This window comes from Erpetoichthys calabaricus, chromosome 11, assembly GCF_900747795.2.
Source record: "Erpetoichthys calabaricus chromosome 11, fErpCal1.3, whole genome shotgun sequence".
Classification (NCBI taxonomy): domain Eukaryota; kingdom Metazoa; phylum Chordata; class Cladistia; order Polypteriformes; family Polypteridae; genus Erpetoichthys; species Erpetoichthys calabaricus.
The window spans coordinates 79,650,063-79,669,187 of NC_041404.2; the positions used below are offsets into that span (position 1 = coordinate 79,650,063).

General features: G+C 40.6%; 1 protein-coding gene across 3 annotated transcripts in view; it reads right to left on the bottom strand.

The window, feature by feature from the left end:
* The window catches only part of l1cama (L1 cell adhesion molecule, paralog a), a 192,130-nt gene that overhangs the window by 39,059 nt on the left and 133,946 nt on the right, over positions 1-19,125 (bottom strand). For all 3 annotated transcript variants that reach the window (XM_028813403.2, XM_028813402.2, XM_028813398.2), the window contains 4 exons: positions 11,199-11,330; positions 8,273-8,416; positions 8,027-8,138; positions 7,379-7,551 (listed from right to left, as the gene is read on the bottom strand). In XM_028813403.2, coding sequence (XP_028669236.1) covers positions 7,379-7,551; positions 8,027-8,138; positions 8,273-8,416; positions 11,199-11,330 — 561 coding nt within the window. The remainder of the gene's footprint in view (positions 1-7,378; positions 7,552-8,026; positions 8,139-8,272; positions 8,417-11,198; positions 11,331-19,125) is intronic.

A 19,125-nucleotide genomic window follows, 5' to 3' on the forward strand; every position in this document is an offset into this window, starting at 1 on the left:
GTTTTGATTGATTAGAGTCTCAAACTTTGATCCAGATAATCAATATGCATACTGAGTAGTAAGTAACATTCCACACTATCCTTACACGTCTTCTGCAATTGTAAAACATCAATAAATCGCAGATGTCCTTACAGTATCAAATCATTTTGAATAATGACAAAGTAATTTGACATTGGCTGATTATATAGGGCATATACAGTTGTGCTTGAAAGTTTGTGAACCCTTTAGAATTTTCTATATTTCTGCATAAATATGACCTAAAACATCATCAGATTTTCACTCAAGTCCTAAAAGTAGATAAAGAGAAACCAGTTAAACAAATGAGACAAAAATATTATACTTGGTCATTTATTTATTGAGGAAAATGATCAAATATTACATATTTGTGAGTGGCAAAAGTATGTGAACCTCTAGGATTAGCAGTTAGTTTGAAGGTGAAATTAAAGTCAGGTGTTTTCAATCAATGGGATGACAATCAGGTGTGAGTGGGCACCCTGTGTTATTTAAAGAACAGGGATCTATCAAAGTTTGCTCTTCACAACACATGTTTGTGGAAGTGTATCATGGCACGAACAAAAGGAGATTTCTGAGGACCTCAGAAAAATAATTGTTGATGCTTATCAGGCTGGAAAAGGTTACAAAACCATCTCTAAAGAGTTTGGACTTCACCAATCCACAGTCAGACAGATTGTGTACAAATGGAGGAAATTCAAGACCATTGTTACTCTCCCCAGGAGTGGTCGACCAACAAAGATCACACCAAGAGCAAGGCATATAATAGTCGGCAAGGTCACAAAGGACCCCTGGGTAACTTCTAAGCAACTGAAGGCCTCTCTCACATTGGCTAATGTTCATGTTCATGAGTCCACTATCAGGAGAACACTGAACAACAATGGTGTGCATGGCAGGGTTGCAAGGAGAAAGCCACTGCTCTCCAAAAGAAACATTGCTGCTCGTCTGCAGTTTGCTAAAGATCACGTGGACAAACCAGAAGGCTATTGGAAGAATGTTTTGTGGACGCATGAGAATAATTAGAACTTTTTGGTTTAAATGAAAAGCGTTATGTTTGGAGAAAGGAAAACACTGCATTCCAGCATAAGAACCTTATCCCATCTGTGAAACATGGTGGTGGTAGTATCATGGTTTAGGCCTGTTTTGCTGCATCTGGGCCAGGACGGTTTGCCTTCATTGATGGAACAATGAATTCTGAATTATATCAGAGAACTCTAAAGGAAAATGCCAGGACATCTGTCCATGAACTGAATCTCAATAGAAGGTGGGTCATGCAACAACCCTAAGCACACAAGTCGTTCTATCAAGGAATGGTTAAAGAAGAATAAAGTTAATGTTTTGGAATGGCCAAGTCAAACTCCTGACCTTAATCCAATCGAAATGTTGTGGAAAGACCTGAAGCGAGCAGTTAATGTGAGGAAACCCACCAACATCCCAGACTTGAAGCTGTTCTGTTCACAAACTTTCAAGCACAACTGTGTATATAATATTTTATATATATATATATATATATATATATATATATATATATATATATATATATATATATATATATATATATATATATATATATATATTCTACACTTTGCCAGCAACCACCCGGTATCTCATAAACAGAGCTGCGTGAAAACCCTATTTAAACGAGTCCACACGCATTGTAATACCAAGGAAACAAAAATTAATGAGAGACGCTATCTCTTCCAACTTTTCACCTCGAACGGATACTCAAAAACATTCATTAATCGGAGTCTACACAGCAGACGCCAAAGGAATCAGCATACAATCGACTTAAATCAGAACCCCCACCCCACCTGGCATTCACTCCCGTATCACCATAATGTGTCAGAAGGCACGGCACGCACCCTGACCAAGTGGGGCATCAGAATAGCACATAAACCCACGAACAATCTGCGCATGGTCCTGTTTAATCCTAAAAACAAGAAATCGACAGCCGAAACATGAAACACAGTTTATAGTATTCCATGCAATTCTTGCTCAGCGGTATACATAGGACAAACGTCAAAAAGAATCTCAACACGTGTACAGGAACATCGCAACGCCATCAGAAGAAAGGACGCACTATCTTTGATATATGCACATACTAAATCGACAGGACACACATTCAACTGGGACAACGTGAAAGTAAAAGTTAAGGCCAGTACTAAAAGCGCCAGAGAGTTGGCCAAGTCTTGGCTATCAGATGAAAACGCCATCAACAGACACTTGGACATAAATCCAGCATATGCCAACCTAAGAAGGACATTTACACAATAATTAAACGATACAACCCCCCCCCACGGAATGTATTGCTATATATTGCCTTTGATTCTTGTAAGTCTAAGCATTATCCTCTGATGAAGACCCCTGATAGGGGTTGAAAGCTCAGGAATAAAACTATTTTATGATACGTGATTAGTTTTTTCTCCCTTCGTGGATCTCCAACTGCAAATATATATATATATATATATATATATATATATAAATATTATATATATATACACAATATATATATACATACATACATACATACATACATATACAGTGGTGTGAAAAACTATTTGCCCCCTTCCTGATTTCTTATTCTTTTGCATGTTTGTCACACAAAATGTTTCTGATCATCAAACACATTTAACCATTAGTCAAATATAACACAAGTAAACACAAAATGCAGTTTTTAAATGATGGTTTTTATTATTTAGGGAGAAAAAAAATCCAAACCTACATGGCCCTGTGTGAAAAAGTAATTGCCCCCTTGTTAAAAAATAACCTAACTGTGGTGTATCACACCTGAGTTCAATTTCCGTAGCCACCCCCAGGCCTGATTACTGCCACACCTGTTTCAATCAAGAAATCACTTAAATAGGAGCTGCCTGACACAGAGAAGTAGACCAAAAGCACCTCAAAAGCTAGACATCATGCCAAGATCCAAAGAAATTCAGGAACAAATGAGAACAGCAGTAATTGAGATCTATCAGTCTGGTAAAGGTTATAAAGCCATTTCTAAAGCTTTGGGACTCCAGCGAACCACAGTGAGAGCCATTATCCACAAATGGCAAAAACATGGAATAGTGGTGAACCTTCCCAGGAGTGGCCGGCCGACCAAAATTACCCCAAGAGCGCAGAGACGACTCATCCGAGAGGTCACAAAAGACCCCAGGACAACGTCTAAAGAACTGCAGGCCTCACTTGCCTCAATTAAGGTCAGTGTTCACGACTCCACCATAAGAAAGAGACTGGGCAAAAACGGCCTGCATGGCAGATTTCCAAGACGCAAACCACTGTTAAGCAAAAAGAACATTAGGGCTCGTCTCAATTTTGCTAAGAAACATCTCAATGATTGCCAAGACTTTTGGGAAAATACCTTGTGGACTGATGAGACAAAAGTTGAACTTTTTGGAAGGCAAATGTCCCGTTACATCTGGCGTAAAAGGAACACAGCATTTCAGAAAAAGAACATCATACCAACAGTAAAATATGGTGGTGGTAGTGTGATGGTCTGGGGTTGTTTTGCTGCTTCAGGACCTGGAAGGCTTGCTGTGATAGATGGAACCATGAATTCTACTGTCTACCAAAAAATCCTGAAGGAGAATGTCCGGCCATCTGTTCGTCAACTCAAGCTGAAGCGATCTTGGGTGCTGCAACAGGACAATGACCCAAAACACACCAGCAAATCCACCTCTGAATGGCTGAAGAAAAACAAAATGAAGACTTTGGAGTGGCCTAGTCAAAGTCCTGACCTGAATCCAATTGAGATGCTATGGCATGACCTTAAAAAGGCGGTTCATGCTAGAAAACCCTCAAATAAAGCTGAATTACAACAATTTTGCAAAGATGAGTGGGCCAAAACTCCTCCAGAGTGCTGTAGAAGACTCATTGCAAGTTATCGCAAACGCTTGATTGCAGTTATTGCTGCTAAGGGTGGCCCAACCAGTTATTAGGTTCAGGGGGCAATTACTTTTTCACACAGGGCCATGTAGGTTTGGATTTTTTTTTCTCCCTAAATAATAAAAACCACCATTTACAAACTGCATTTTGTGTTTACTTGTGTTATATTTGACTAATGGTTAAATGTGTTTGATGATCAGAAACATTTTGTGTGACAAACATGCAAAAGAATAAGAAATCAGGAAGGGGGCAAATAGTTTTTCACACCACTGTACATACATACATAGTCTCACATGCCCAAGTAGGAGGAAGCTGACAAGAGTGCGCTAAACATACATAGACAAATAACATTGACCATATAATAAGCACAGTAAAAGTTTCCATTCAAGTATATTTCTTACATGAGAAATACTAGAAGAGAAAAGTTTAAAGCCAAAATATTGTTAGTAAAGCAATAATTATCACTCAAAACATGGAATAGATTTATGAAGTATATCACTGCCAGTGTAAATGCTAAGCAAAATAAATTCTTTATAAGGTGGGAAGAGGTGAGGATATGATGAATTTTGAATGGACGGCATAAATGCTCACTTAACTTAGTCACTTGACTAATGGCTCTGGATAAGTAATAAAGTAATCTAAAACATAGTTGAGGCTGTTTAAAAATGTTATTTAAATAAAGGTAAATAAATAAAGCTTTTCAAATGAGTTCCACCATTAGCAATAGTTCTTTCTGAACGATTTTGCAAAGTGTTCAATATTCCCATTTTCAATTAAAAATCAGATAAACTGAGTACACAAGTTTGAATCACGTAACTGTATTTTTCCTAATACAGTATATGCACTATTTGCATTTTAAACAAATTATAGGTTCAATCTGGATGAATGATGATAGAATAAATCTTCATTTAGATATAGCAAACAGTCCAGTCTGAGATGTTTAATGCTACCGACTGACGCCATCTTGAACACAGAAATTCCCTTTACCGCCAGTCTCACCCATTTGATCTTTTCTCAATTTTTCTTACAGTTCTCAATGGACCAAATTTACTCATCCTTCACACTATCAATACATTGAAATTTATCAAACTACTTTGACAAAGAAATTTGTCCTCACTGGGGCACATCAAACTAAATACATAATCTTCTTTGCACATTTGTTACAGAGACTAGTGGGACTGCTTTCAGCATAAAGCACTGCCACAGCTATATATATATATATATATATATATATATATATATATATATATATATATTATATATATACAGTGATCCCTCGCTATATCGCGCTTCGCCTTTCGCGGCTTCACTCCATCGCGGATTTTATATGTAAGCATATTTAAATATATATCGCGGATTTTTTGCTGCTTCGCGGGTTTCTGCGGACAATGGGTCTTTTAATTTCTGGTACATGCTTCCTCAGTTGGTTTGCCCAGTTGATTTCATACAAGGGACGCTATTGGCAGATGGCTGAGAAGCTACCCAACTTACTTTCTCTCTCTCTCTCACTCTCTCTCTTGCGCTGACGTAGGGGGGTGTGAGCAGGGGGACTGTGTGCAGCTGCTTCATGAAGGACATGCTGCACAGTGCTTCGCATACTTAAAAGCTCAAAGGGCATGTATTGATTTTTGACTTTGTTTTTCTGTGGCTCTCTCTCCGTCTCTTCCTGCTCCTGACAGAGGGGGTGTGAGCTGCCGCCTTCAACAGCTTTGTACCGGCGGTGCTTCGCATACTTAAAAGCCCTATTGATTTTTTTTTTGACTGCTTGCTTTGCACTCCTTTGAAAAGGAAGATATGTTTGCATTCTTTTAATTGTGAGACAGAACTGTCATCTCTGTCTTGTCATGGAGCACAGTTTAAACTTTTGAAAAAGAGACAAATGTTTGTTTGCAGTGTTTGAATAACATTCCTGTCTCTCTACAACCTCCTGTGTTTCTGCGCAAATCTGTGACCCAAGCATGACATTCTAAAAATAACCATATAAACATATGGTTTCTACTTCGCGGATTTTCCTATTTCGCGGGTGGCTCTGGAACGCAACCCCCGCGATGGAGGAGGGATTACTGTATAGATATATATTTTGTGACGGACGGCCAGGGCCCATGCCTGGCCAGGATGCCCCTTGTCTATATGTTCCAGGGGAGCAAGCATAGGCTATACAGTACCTCCCCCTGACCACTTGGTGGTAGCCTCCCTGGGTGGCTGTGGTGCCTCAGATACCCGCAGGGCTCCATGGGAAATGGAGTTCTCCACAGCCCTGTTGGGATCTAGGGTGGCCACCAGGAGGCACTTCAGGGGATCCTGGGCCTGTCTGGGCCGTAGTTCAGCCATACCCGGAGGTGCAATCGGAGGCAGGTGGTCAAATACCTGAAGCACTTCCGGGTGAGCTATAAAAGGGGCCAGCAGCCACCACCCCAGGAGCCTGAGTCAGGAGGAGGAGGACACCGCTTGCCAGGAGGAGTGGTGGTAAAGAGAGTAGTGTGCCTTTTGTTTTGGTTAAGTGCTTTTGGGACTGTGTTTTGGCTGAGGGGCACGGGGAAGACGTGTCCCCCAGCTGAAGAAAAATAAATCCTTTTGGTTTAATTTTAATGTGCCTCTGTTGTCAGTCTGTATCGGGTTGGGCACATGTATAGCGCCTTCTTACTATATATATATATTATATATATATATATATATATATATATATATATATATATATAATCAAGCGACTCCGTGAGAACCCTAACTACAAAGAGGACTATTTCATTTATGTTAGGTAGAATGCCCAGAGTGGACTGGGCGGTCTCGTAGCCTGGAACCCCTGCAGATTTTATTTTTTTCTCCAGCCATCTGGAGTTTTTTTTTTGTTTTTTCTGTCCACCCTGGCCATCGGACCTTACTCCTTTTCTATGTTAACTAATGTTGTCTTATTTTAATTTCTTATTTTGTCTTTGATTTTTCTTTTCTTCATTATGTAAAGCACTTTGAGCTACTTTTTGTATGAAAATGTGCAATATAAATAAATGTTGTTCTTTTCATTTCAACATTTCAAACTTACAAAACAGCTCCTTCACTTCGCAAACTTGTCTGTCATTTTCTCTTGTTTCCCCTTTTCTTATTTATATCGTTGCTTATATTAAATATATTTATGTACTAGAGACACTAAAGCTCTCTGTGATGCGTCAATGGCATTACATAAAAGCGGTTTCTCAGATCGCACACTACCACAATAAAACGTACAGTAAATAGAGCAGGGTATATCACTTGCCACAGAATTTGTGCTTGGATGAACTTGGCTAATTTTATTACAAAGTCATGTGGTGACTCATCACAAACTTGTCAGTGAGCAAATTTGGGTCATGACTGTTAGTTTAAGAAGCATTGATGTATGCATTATGGTGGTTTCCACAAGGTGTAACATTCAAAGAATTGATGCATGAAAATAAGAGTTAACGGGTAAGCTTATACACATGAAGAAAACAGCTTTTCCATTTGGTCTTACTTCGGACGATCACTGTAGCAGAGATGGAGGATTCATCTTCAGTGTTATTTGCTGAGCACTTGTAAAGGCCGCTGTCCTCTATGGAGGCATTAGAAATTTGCAAGGAGCCATTTGGAAGAATTTTGTAGTGGGCGCTCGCCATAATGTGGCCTTCACCATTGCCTTCTAGTCTCCTGCAAAATAACATGACAAAGTGCATGTTTTAATTTATAAACCTGACTTGCTTATTTACTATTCAAAATGAATCTTAGGCCATGTGTATTAGGAACTGGGATTTATTTTAGACAGGTAGACAGACAGAGAGACAGGTAGACAGACAGAACATTTTGTACTGCTTAAATTTGGAGCAGTCAGACATTCATAACAAAGACTATTCTATGTATTAAGTTCATTCAAGATCAGTCAAGATAAATAAATAGTTTCATACTCTATACAATATTTTGGGGGGTTGGAAGCAGGCTCTGTGCATGCAATATACAGTAACGTGCTTGCAATCTTCAATCATCTTGAACCCTATAGAAAAAGCTCAAGAACCTTATAGAAAAAACTGAAGATATAGGCCAAGCAGATAATCAGAAATAAAACTAGCACCTTAATTTAGTGTCACTGTCATCTACTTATTTTTTAAGGGACTAGATCAACTCTTACCAACTGATAATAGGCCTTGGTGATCCAAACGCTTCACAGTCTAGGTTGACAGTCATCTCCTCAGCCACAACATATGTTTTTGCATCAGGAGTTAGAATCTGAGGAGGAAGCTCTGCAAAGACAGAGTCAAGATGAGATCTTAGTTATGGCTAGCACTCACAGATAAGTTCATATGCTCTCAAGTTATTCATTAGGATTAGACTCATGCCTGAAGCGTTCACATAAACAGGTGGGTAAACTACTTACTGATCACGTAAACGTAAGCATTAGAGAGGATAGTGCCATGCTTGTTTGTGGCTTCACATTGGTATACAGCCGTGTCTCCTGGAGCAACACTGTAGAGAATCAGTGACTTTTCCTTCACGGTACGCTTCTTATCAGGATCTATATCTAAAAGTAAAATTAACATAATACATACACCATGTCAGAAAATACTGTAGAACATTATATCTTTAACTACAATGGTAGACACTTAACCTGACTCTTATATCATGAGGTGGAAACCTCTAAGGGGTCAAAGATAGATAGACATATAGTACTATCATCTGAAAACACACAAGAATAACAAAAAAAGAAAGAAAACGTCTGACTTGGAAGCCAGTCACAGTGAGGCATTATGCAGATGTATTTCTGTTGATATAAAAGGAGCCCCCGTTGCATTTCCTGCAGGCCCGGTCTTAGGTATTATGGGGCCCATGGCGAAAGGGGGATCCAGGGGCCCCCTGAGGGGGGTGGAGCCTCCCTGGAAGCTCTGTGAAATGCGTGAAAATTAGACCAAGGAGTCGATCCGGGGCCCCCCGGACGCCGGGGCCCTAGGCGGTCGCCTACTTTGCCTATGCCTAAGGCCGGGCCTGATTGGGACAAACAATGCTGTAGTATATTTAAGTATATATGACAATTGCTCACTCGGACAATTTGTTTTGGGGGCCTCCAAGAAGGCGGGGGCCCTAAGCTATAGCTTGTGTAGCTTATACGTAAATCCTGCACTGATTTCCTGACACATTTCTGCTGAATAATTCATTGGCTGAAACTCCTGTTAGTTTTTCAGAGAGAGGATATGCAGCATTGTTCATAATGGCACTCAGTTTTGTTTTATTCTCCCCTTCCACTACTACCTCCAGGGGGTCCTGAGTGCATCCCATAACTGAGCCTGCCCTTTTAATTAGCCTGTTGATTGGGTGAAGTAATTTTAGCGGCCTAGCACACCACAATGTAGAAAATCACACTAACCATCACAGAGTTGTGAAAGATGTAAAAGATGTCACTACCTACATTAACCCTAACACCCTAACCCCCAATTACAAGTAGGAGTACACCAACTCTACGTCCACTCCCTGAATAGCAACTACACATAGTGGCTCTATATGCTGGCACTACTTACTTTGTAAATAAATCTCAGTTCATATTCATTTAAAAGAATCTGAACAATCCCTGATTTACTGGGGATTCTACAGCGGTGTTTAGAAGTCTGTTATCATGGTGGGGAGAATCTGAGTGATGGCTCAGTAACTTTTGTCTTTCTTTTAAAGGCTAAGTAGAGGTTTGTTGGTTCACTCCAGAGACCTAACTTTACTATGTAGGTTTTTATAGTGCCATAGTCTTTGAAATATTAATTAATAATTAATCTGATAAACTCTTGAGTAAACATATATAGGAAATCACTACTACTAAACATTGATTGGAAGATAACATGGTTGGAAGATAATTAATAAATATAATAAATATAATAATAAATATAATTAAAATTTTAAAAAATGACCTGTTGTAACAAAAACAATAGCAGCAGGCAAAGAAAGTACCACTACTAGATCCTGATGTCATGAAATTGAAAGACAGATGGTACAAAATTACCGCTGAACACATGCACCACACAGAAAGAAATCTCCTGTCAAGATCCACAATACACACTTAACACTGTACCTAAGACTGAAATTCAACAGGGCAAAGAGTTTAAAGAATCTATCAGCAAAGGAAACTCACGTGAGTAGCACCCACACTGCATGGAGGATTCTGCAAGAACCTCTACTGGGTGCAGGGGATGATCCCTAATGGCACAAGCAGGCTGCAAAGCCATTCCAAAGACAGCATTAAAGTCTGGGAGCTAATTTTCAACTTGCTGAAATTCAAGACTCTAAAATTATGTTAGAAATTCAGTATCTACAGTGTTGGACTTCAGACATCAATCTAAGACACACACATTATTTAAAAGGCTAAAAGTAACAATTTGGAGTACCTCTCAAAAGAAATTAAACTCTCGCACAGCATGTCTTTACTCTCAGATGTGAAGAAAAGTAAGTGTGTAAGCAAACAGAGTCATACCGGCTTCTGAAAAAGAACACCTAACAACTCAAACAGCACAGGAGCAACAGAGAGTGTGAAGTAAGTGAGGTGAGCAGAGAAATGCAGAATGTGTAAAAGATGAAACATTAGACAAAAGATTCAGCACAGGTCATGCAGTTTCCCCCATCTCTTTGTAGGGAAGAACTAGAGCTGCAGCAGGGTTGTTGCCCACCGTATCAAAAACTGCTGAAAATATGAACCTACTCATGCATTTCTGTTAATTAATCAATCAATCGATTACATTAACCTTTACAACCTGGTAATTCGTTTACAATTTCATGGGAGTCTTATCTTGGCAGCATTTGTAGCAAGGCAGAGACCAAACGTTAACTGGGCTAAAATTCTGATTTAAAATTATGTACATTTCTGTATTTTTCCCACTTATTTAATATTTACACTTCTTTGTACTTCTGTTATTAAGGCATTTAAACTGTGATTTGCATTAATTAAACTTCCAAAATATTTATCAGCATTGTCCTGACACATATCACTTTTGTTGTTTTTCTGTGCTGACATTTGCATGCTTTTATTTGTGATTTGCAAACATGTTATGTCTACTGAATAAATTTTCAGCATGAGGTGTCTGAGAGGGTTTATACTAGACTGCTATTACTGTAATGTATACCGTAGTATACAGTATTTACCTGTTTCATATATTAAAACTGAGTCACACTATAGCATATTGATAATTAGTGATATGGTGCACACAAACACATTAAAGGCAGGTATAATGCAAGTTAAGGTCTTTGAGTCCATTTTTGAAATGCATTATTATATCACGTCTCCCCCTAACCCCACCCAGTCCTTCAAGACAGTTTCACATTCACCTCACCTTTAATGGGGTAACCATTGATCTTCCATATTATTTGCGGTTTGGGTGTGCCCTCCGCCACACAATCTAGACCCACATTCTCGCCTGGTCCATATATTCCACTCAAAGGCTTCTTGATCCAGTATGGGGCAGCTGCGAATGTAAGATTATATATTAGTAAGTGTTTAGGCCAGAACTGAGGACATAATCATATATTGTTTTATGCATTCATCCACCAATGTTTAGTGTTTCTGTAAGACCGAAGGAAGTGATTGTAGCAAAGATTAAGAGTCATTATGAAATACTGATTTATTATTGGCATCAACCTTTTTATGTTAAACCATTTTCCTGCTGGCATGGCATTCATTTTCAGGTGTCTTTTATTCATCTAAAACCATGACATTGTACATTACAAAAGATATCTTACCTGTGAACTTCTTCAAATATAAAATGGTTTGACAGCATTTACTTATTAATCACTCCAGCACCTCAAGAGTCTTTGTAATGTCTATCTGTTCAAGAAGCCCCATCAGCTATATCTATATCTATACTAATTAATAAAAGGCAAAGCCCTCACTGACTCACTGACTGACTGACTGACTGACTGACTGACTCACTCATCACTAATTGTCCAACTTCCCGTGTAGGTGGAAGGCTAAAATTTGGCAGGCTGATTCCTTACAGCTTACTTACAAAAGTTAGGCAGGTTTCATTTCGAAATTCAACGCGTAATGGTCATAACTGGAACCTCTTTTTTGACAATATACTGTAATGGACGGCAGCTCGATGGCCGTGGGAGGCGGAGTTGAGTGTCACGTCATCACGCCTCCCACGTAATCACGTGAAAAGACTGTGAACGCTGTAGGGAGAAATGAAGGAAGAGCCGCAAACAGCGAAGAACAAAAAATTCATTAAACAATTGAGAAGGGAGCGAAACAATAAGAAGCGAGCGAGTGAAGCATACAAGCATCTTCATAAGGGAAACAAAGCACGGTGTAAAACGTAAGTTTAAATTAAGTTTATTGAAACGCTCCCGTTGCGGATTGCAATAACATATTCGCGAGATAAAAGAACGCAGTAGGGAGAAATGAAGGAAGAGCCGCACACAGCGAAGAACAAAAAATTCATTAAACAATTGAGAAGGGAGCGAAACAATAAGAAGCGAGCGAGTGAAGCATACAAGCATGTTCATAAGGGAAACAAAGCACGGTGTAAAACATAACTTTAAAATAAGTTTATAGAAACGCTCCCGCTGCAGATTGCAATAACATATTCGCGAGATAAAAGTTTCATCAGAAGACACGAGGTATAAACGAACCACACGCTGTAGCGCAACGTTAGGGGCAACAGTTTCAACCATTCTATGATCTGCTTCTCGTAACTGAAAGACGGCACATGGCGGATGTTAGCCGACTTTCTGACCGCAACGTTAGGGGCTTCAACTCTGGCGCTGACAACAGAGATTCGATTCCCGAGAGGGGATGCAGTGAGTGTGTATGCCTGATGAGCCCAGAATTAGGGAGAAACACATGTCGCATACTCTTTGCATTATTTGAAAGTAAACTATTAAAACCATTCTATGATCAGCTTCTGGGAACAGAAAGAGGGCACGTGGCGGATGTAAGGCGACTTCCTGACCAACCACAAGCGTAACCTGGCAGGTAACCACCCATACAGTCAGATTGTGATTCAGAAAACGAATGCCATGAATGTAATTACCACGATCTACATACTGTCAAATAAACGAAACACACGCCGTAGCGCGACAGCTGTGAAAAGTGAGGTTCACAAAAAAACAGATCCTTAACAAATTGTTATTGGTATATTTTCAATCCGTTTAAAAAGGTTTTCTTTTCTTCTTAAAAAATTAAAAGCAGTACTTCGCCGCAACGAAGCGCGAGAATTTGGCTATATATATCTGCTTCTTGCAATTAAAAGAGGGCACGTGGCGGATTTTAGACGACTTCATGACCAAACATAAGTGTTACCTGCCAGGTAGGGTTACCACTTTTAATACAAAAAAATAAGGGACGCATACTGCAGCGGGGGCCACATCCCAGTGCCAACACTTTGCAGACTCTACTTAAAAGACCCACCCTCCTCACTGGACAGTTAAAAAGACCAATCAAACTAACGATGACATCAAGTATTACCCAATCAAAAGTAGGAAAGGAGGCATCTTCATAAAATGCGTGTGGGATGATTTGCATGAGACGCTGCTTTAAAAAAAATGATGAAAAAAATACGGGACAAATCCCGTCCTGTATTGATTCAAAACGGGACGCGCAATTTCATTCTCAAATACGGGACGATTCCGTATTTTAAAGGACGGGTGGCAACCCTACAGTGCCAGGTAACCACCCATACAATCAGATTGTGATTCAGACTAGGAATGCAATGAATGTAATTACCCCGATCTACATACAAGGCGAAAGTCTTGCAACATTCAAAGATGATGGTTTGGGATAAGTACACCATAGAACATAAAAGAGCTTATGAAGCCTTGAACCGAAAAAAGCAAGATCTCAGAGATCGTAAAAAAAAAAAAAATAGGAGGTAATGTCGTTTTACTGGCTGTAGATTTTAGTCAAACATTACCAGTTATTCCACGAGGGAGACCAGCAGATGAACTCAACGCGTGTTTAAAATCCATGCTTCTCCCACGCTCGGTTATATGTCGCTTGTTCTCGGGTAGGTACACCAAAAAATGTATATATTTAAGCATGTAATGGGCAAACAAAAAATAAGGTATACCCGAAGGCACCGCAGTAGTACTTAATGTAACTTTACTTCTTAAATGTTAATGTTTTACTGTTTAATAATTTATACGCTTCTTATATGTTGTTCAAATTCTTTTATCAAAATACCAGTGACAGCGCAATGCACGATAACATGGAGTGAATACACCATACGCATCCGCCCACGGCCGCCCTGGTGTGCGCAGATAGGAGTTGATTCTACAATAAAATAAAATAAAGATAAAAAGAGTAATACAATCATTACCCATAAAGCGGATAGTAGACGTGACATACTATATGTGTACCAGATTTCAAGTCAATAGGTGAAACGGTTTGCGAGCTACAGGTGATTTAAAATCCTGGACAGACAAACGAATAGCCACGGTAACAAATTACAGAAGAAGATTTTACTGTTTAATAATTTATATTTATATGAAATGTGCTTCTTATATATTACTTCATATTCTCATATGATAATGATGTTAATGTTGTTTATATTGATTTCTATGTTATTGTAAGTGCATGTATGTGTGTATATGTATGTATATACTAGCAAAATACCCACGCTTCGCAGAGGAGAAGTAGTGTGTTAAAGAGGTTATGAAAAAGTAAAGGAAACATTTTAAAAATAACGTAACATGATTGTCAATGTAATTGTGTTGTCATTGTTATGAGTGTTGCTATCATATATATATATATATATATATATATATATATATATATATATATACATACAGTGGGTATGGAAAGTATTCAGACCCCCTTCAATTTTTCACTCTTTGTTATATTGCAGCCATTTGCTAAAATCATTTAAATTAATTTTTTTCCTCATTAATGTACACACAGCACCCCATATTGACAGACAAAAAAAATAATTTTTGAAATTGTTGCAGATTTATTAAAAAAGAAAAACTGAAATATCACATGGTCCTAAGTATTCAGACCCTTTGTTCAGTATTTAGTAGAAGCACCCTTTTGAGCTAATACAGCCATGAGTCTTCTTGGGAAAGATGCAACAAGTTTTTCACACCTGGATTTGGGGATCCTCTGCCATTCCTCCTTGCAGATCCTCTCCAGTTCTGTCAGGTTGGATGGTAAACGTTGGTGGACAGCCATTTTTAGGCCTCTCCAGAGATGCTCAATTGGGTTTAAGTCAGGGCTCTGGCTGGGCCATTCAAGAACAGTCACAGAGTTGTTGTGAAGCCACTCCATTATTTTAGCTGTGTGCTTAGGGTCATTGTCTTGTTGGAAGGTAAACCTTCGGCCTAGCCTGAGGTCCTTAGCACTCTGGAGAAGGTTTTTGTCCAGGATATCCCTGTACTTGGCCGCATTCATCTTTCCCTCGATTGCAACCAGTTGTCCTGTCCCTGCAGCTGAAAAACACCCCCACTGCCACCGCCATGCTTCACTGTGGGGACTGTATTGGACAAGTGATGAGCAGTGCCTGGTTGTCTCCACACATACCGCTTAGAATTAAGGCCAAAAAGTTCTATCTTGGTCTCATCAGACCAGAGAATCTTATTTCTCACCATCTCAGAGTCCTTCAGGTGTCTTTTAGCAAACTCCATGCGGGCTGTCATGTGTCTTGCACTGAGGAGATGTGCGGTATGTGTGGAGACAACCAGGCACTGCTCATCACTTATCCAATACAGTCCCCACAGTGAAGCATGGCGGTGGCAGCATCATGCTGTGGGGGTGTTTTTCAGCTGCAGGGACAGGACGACTGGTTGCAATCGAGGGAAAGATGAATGCGGCCAAGTACAGAGATATCCTGGACAAAAACCTTCTCCAGAGTGCTAAGGACCTCAGGCTGGGCCGAAGGTTTACCTTCCAACAAGACAATGACCCTAAGCACACAGCTAAAATAACGAAGGAGTGGCTTCACAACAACTCTGTGACTGTTCTTGAATGGCCCAGCCAGAGCCCTGACTTAAACCCAATTGAGCATCTCTGGAGAGACCTAAAAATGGCTGTCCACCAACATTTACCATCCAACCTGACAGAACTGGAGAGAATCTGCAAGGAGGAATGGCAGAGGATCCCCAAATCCAGGTGTGAAAAACTTGTTGCATCTTTCCCAAGAAGACTCATGGCTGTATTAGCTCAAAAGGGTGCTTCTACTAAATACTGAACAAAGGGTCTGAATACTTAGGACCATGTGATATTTCAGTTTTTCTTTTTTAATAAATCTGCAACAATTTCAAAAATTATTTTTTTTGTCTGTCAATATGGGGTGCTGTGTGTACATTAATGAGGAAAAAAATTAATTTAAATGATTTTAGCAAATGGCTGCAATATAACAAAGAGTGAAAAATTGAAGGGGGTCTGAATACTTTCCGTACCCACTGTATGTATATATATATATATATATGTGTATATGTGTATGTATATATATATATATATATATATATATATATATAATAGGTGTATGTGTATATATATATATATATATATATATGACAGCAACACTCATAACAATGACAACACAATTACATTGACAATCATCCATCCATCCATTTTCCAACCCGCTGAATCCGAACACAGGGTCACGGGGGTCTGCTGGAGCCAATCCCAGCCAACACAGGGCACAAGGCAGGGAACCAATCCTGGGCAGGGTGCCAACCCACCGCAGGACACACACAAACACACCCACACACCAAGCACAGACTAGGGCCAACTTAGAATCGCCAATCCACCTAACCTGCATGTCTTTGGACTGTGGGAGGAAACCGGAGCGCCCGGAGGAAACCCACGCAGACACGGGGAGAACATGCAAACTCCACGCAGGGAGGACCCGGGAAGCGAACCCGGGTCCCCAGGTAACCCAACTGCGAGGCAGCAGCGCTACCCACTGCGCCACCGTGCCGCCCATTGACAATCATGTTATGTTATTTTTAAAATGTTTCCTTTACTTTTTCATAACCTCTTTAACATACTACTTCTCCGCTGCGAAGCGCGGGTATTTTGCTAGTTCTATATATATAATTCACTAAGCCGACAGGGCAAGCAAGACAAACATGGGATACGCACGACAAAGCCACGCCCGCAAAATCACAGAGACCCGCCCATCAACTCTAAGACCATGGGATACGACGACAACTCACAGAGCCACGCCCGCCAACTCTAAGAGCATGGGACGAGAACACCTGCCCGCCCACCCGCCTGACTGTTACCAGCATTCACTGCAATGCATTCACCGCAATGTACTGGAGTGTAAAACCATTGCAGCTTTTAACTCACAAACTGCAACAACTCACCAAACACTGCCACCCTGTCTCTCGAGGCATTCACACTGCCGGAAGGCAACCATGGGATACGCAAGAAATAGCCACGTCCGTCAACTCACAAAGCCCCGCCCACCAACTCTAACACCGCATCAGACACTTTCTACAGTATATCTTAAGAAGATACAGTAATCCCTCCTCCATCGCGGGGGTTGTGTTCCAGACCCCCCCGCGAAAGGTGAAAATCCGCGAAGTAGAAACCATATGTTTATATGGTTATTTTTATATTGTCATGCTTGGGTCACATATTTGCACAGAAACACAGGAGGTTGTAGAGAGACAGGAACTTTATTCAAACAATGCAAACAAACATTTGTCTCTTTTTCAAAAGTTGAAACTGTGCTCCATGACAAGACAGAGATGACAGTTCCGTCTCACAATTAAAAGAATGCAAACATATCTTCCTCTTCAAAGGAGTGCGCGTCAGAGAGAGAGAGAGAGAGAGAGAAAAAAAGCAAACAGTCAAAAATCAATAGTGCTGTTTGGCTTTTAAGTATGCGAAGCACCGCCGGACAAAGTAGCTGCGAGGAAGGGAGCAAGCATTTTTCAGCATTTTTTAGAGGAGCATCTGTATCCTCTAGGTCAGTATGCGTACAGCCCCTCTGCTCACACCCCCTCCATCAGAGCGACAGCGAGAGAGAGAGAAAGCAAACAATCAAAAATCAATACGTGTTGTTTGATCTTTTAAGTATGCGAAGCACCATGCGGGAAGCATATCGCTTGCAAAGCAGCCACATGTAAGCCCAGCAACGAAGGGAGCACTGTGAAGGTAATCTTTTAGCGTTTTTTGAGGAGCGGCCGTGTCCTCTAGGGGTGCGAACAGCCCCCGTGCTCACAATATATTTGAGGAGTTTTATTTAAAACATAATATGCGCTGTGGTTGAGTAGCTTCTCAGCCATCTGCCAATAGCGTCCCTTGTATGAAATCAACTGGACAAACCAACTGAGGAAGTGTGTGCCAGAAATTAAAAGACCCATTGTTCGCAGAAATCCGCGAACCAGCAAAAAATCTGCGATATATATTTAAATATGTTTACATATAAAATCCGCGATAGAGTGAAGCCGCGAAAGTCGAAGCGCGATATAGCGAGGGATTACTGTATATAGCTACTCATTATTCCCCGGCACACGTCCACCCACGCTCTCAAGGCATTCACAGTGCCTGCTCATGTGCCTGGACGCAACAGCTCACCAACTCATTTTCGTCTCTGCTACAGTACACATGCACCACTAGGGCCACGTTGACTTTTCATTATACTTTTCAGTTTCGGCTGCATTTCTATATATAATCCACCAAGTCATCCGACCATGGGATACGAACGAAAGAGCACCGCCCAACAACTCAAACCGATACAGAGACACGCCCACCAACTCTAAGAGCATGGGACGAGAACGCCTGCCCGCCCGCCCGCCTGACTGTTACCAGCGTTCGCCGCAATGTACTGGAGTGTAAAACCATCACAACTGCTAACTCACAAACTGCAACAATTCACCAAACACCGCATCAGACGCTTTCTATATCTAAGAAGATACCCACACTCTCAAGGCATTCACAGTGCCTGCTCATGTGCCGGGACGCAACAACTCACCACACACAAATTTTGCTTAATTCGACTCAACACGAGAAACATCACCCGGCCCGGACACGGAGAGGATTGACAGATTGATAGCTCTTTCTCGATTCTGTGGGTGGTGGTGCATGGCCGTTCTTAGTTGGTGGAGCGATTTGTCTGGTTAATTCCAAAAACAAACGAGACTCCCTACTGCTAAATAGTTACGCGACCCCCAAGTGGTCGGCGTCCAGCTTCTTAGAGGGACAAGTGGCTTTCAGCCACGTGAGATTGAGCATTAACAGGTCTGTGATGCCCTTGGATGTCCGGTACTGCACGCGCGCTACACTGAATGGATCAGCGTGTGTCTACCCGG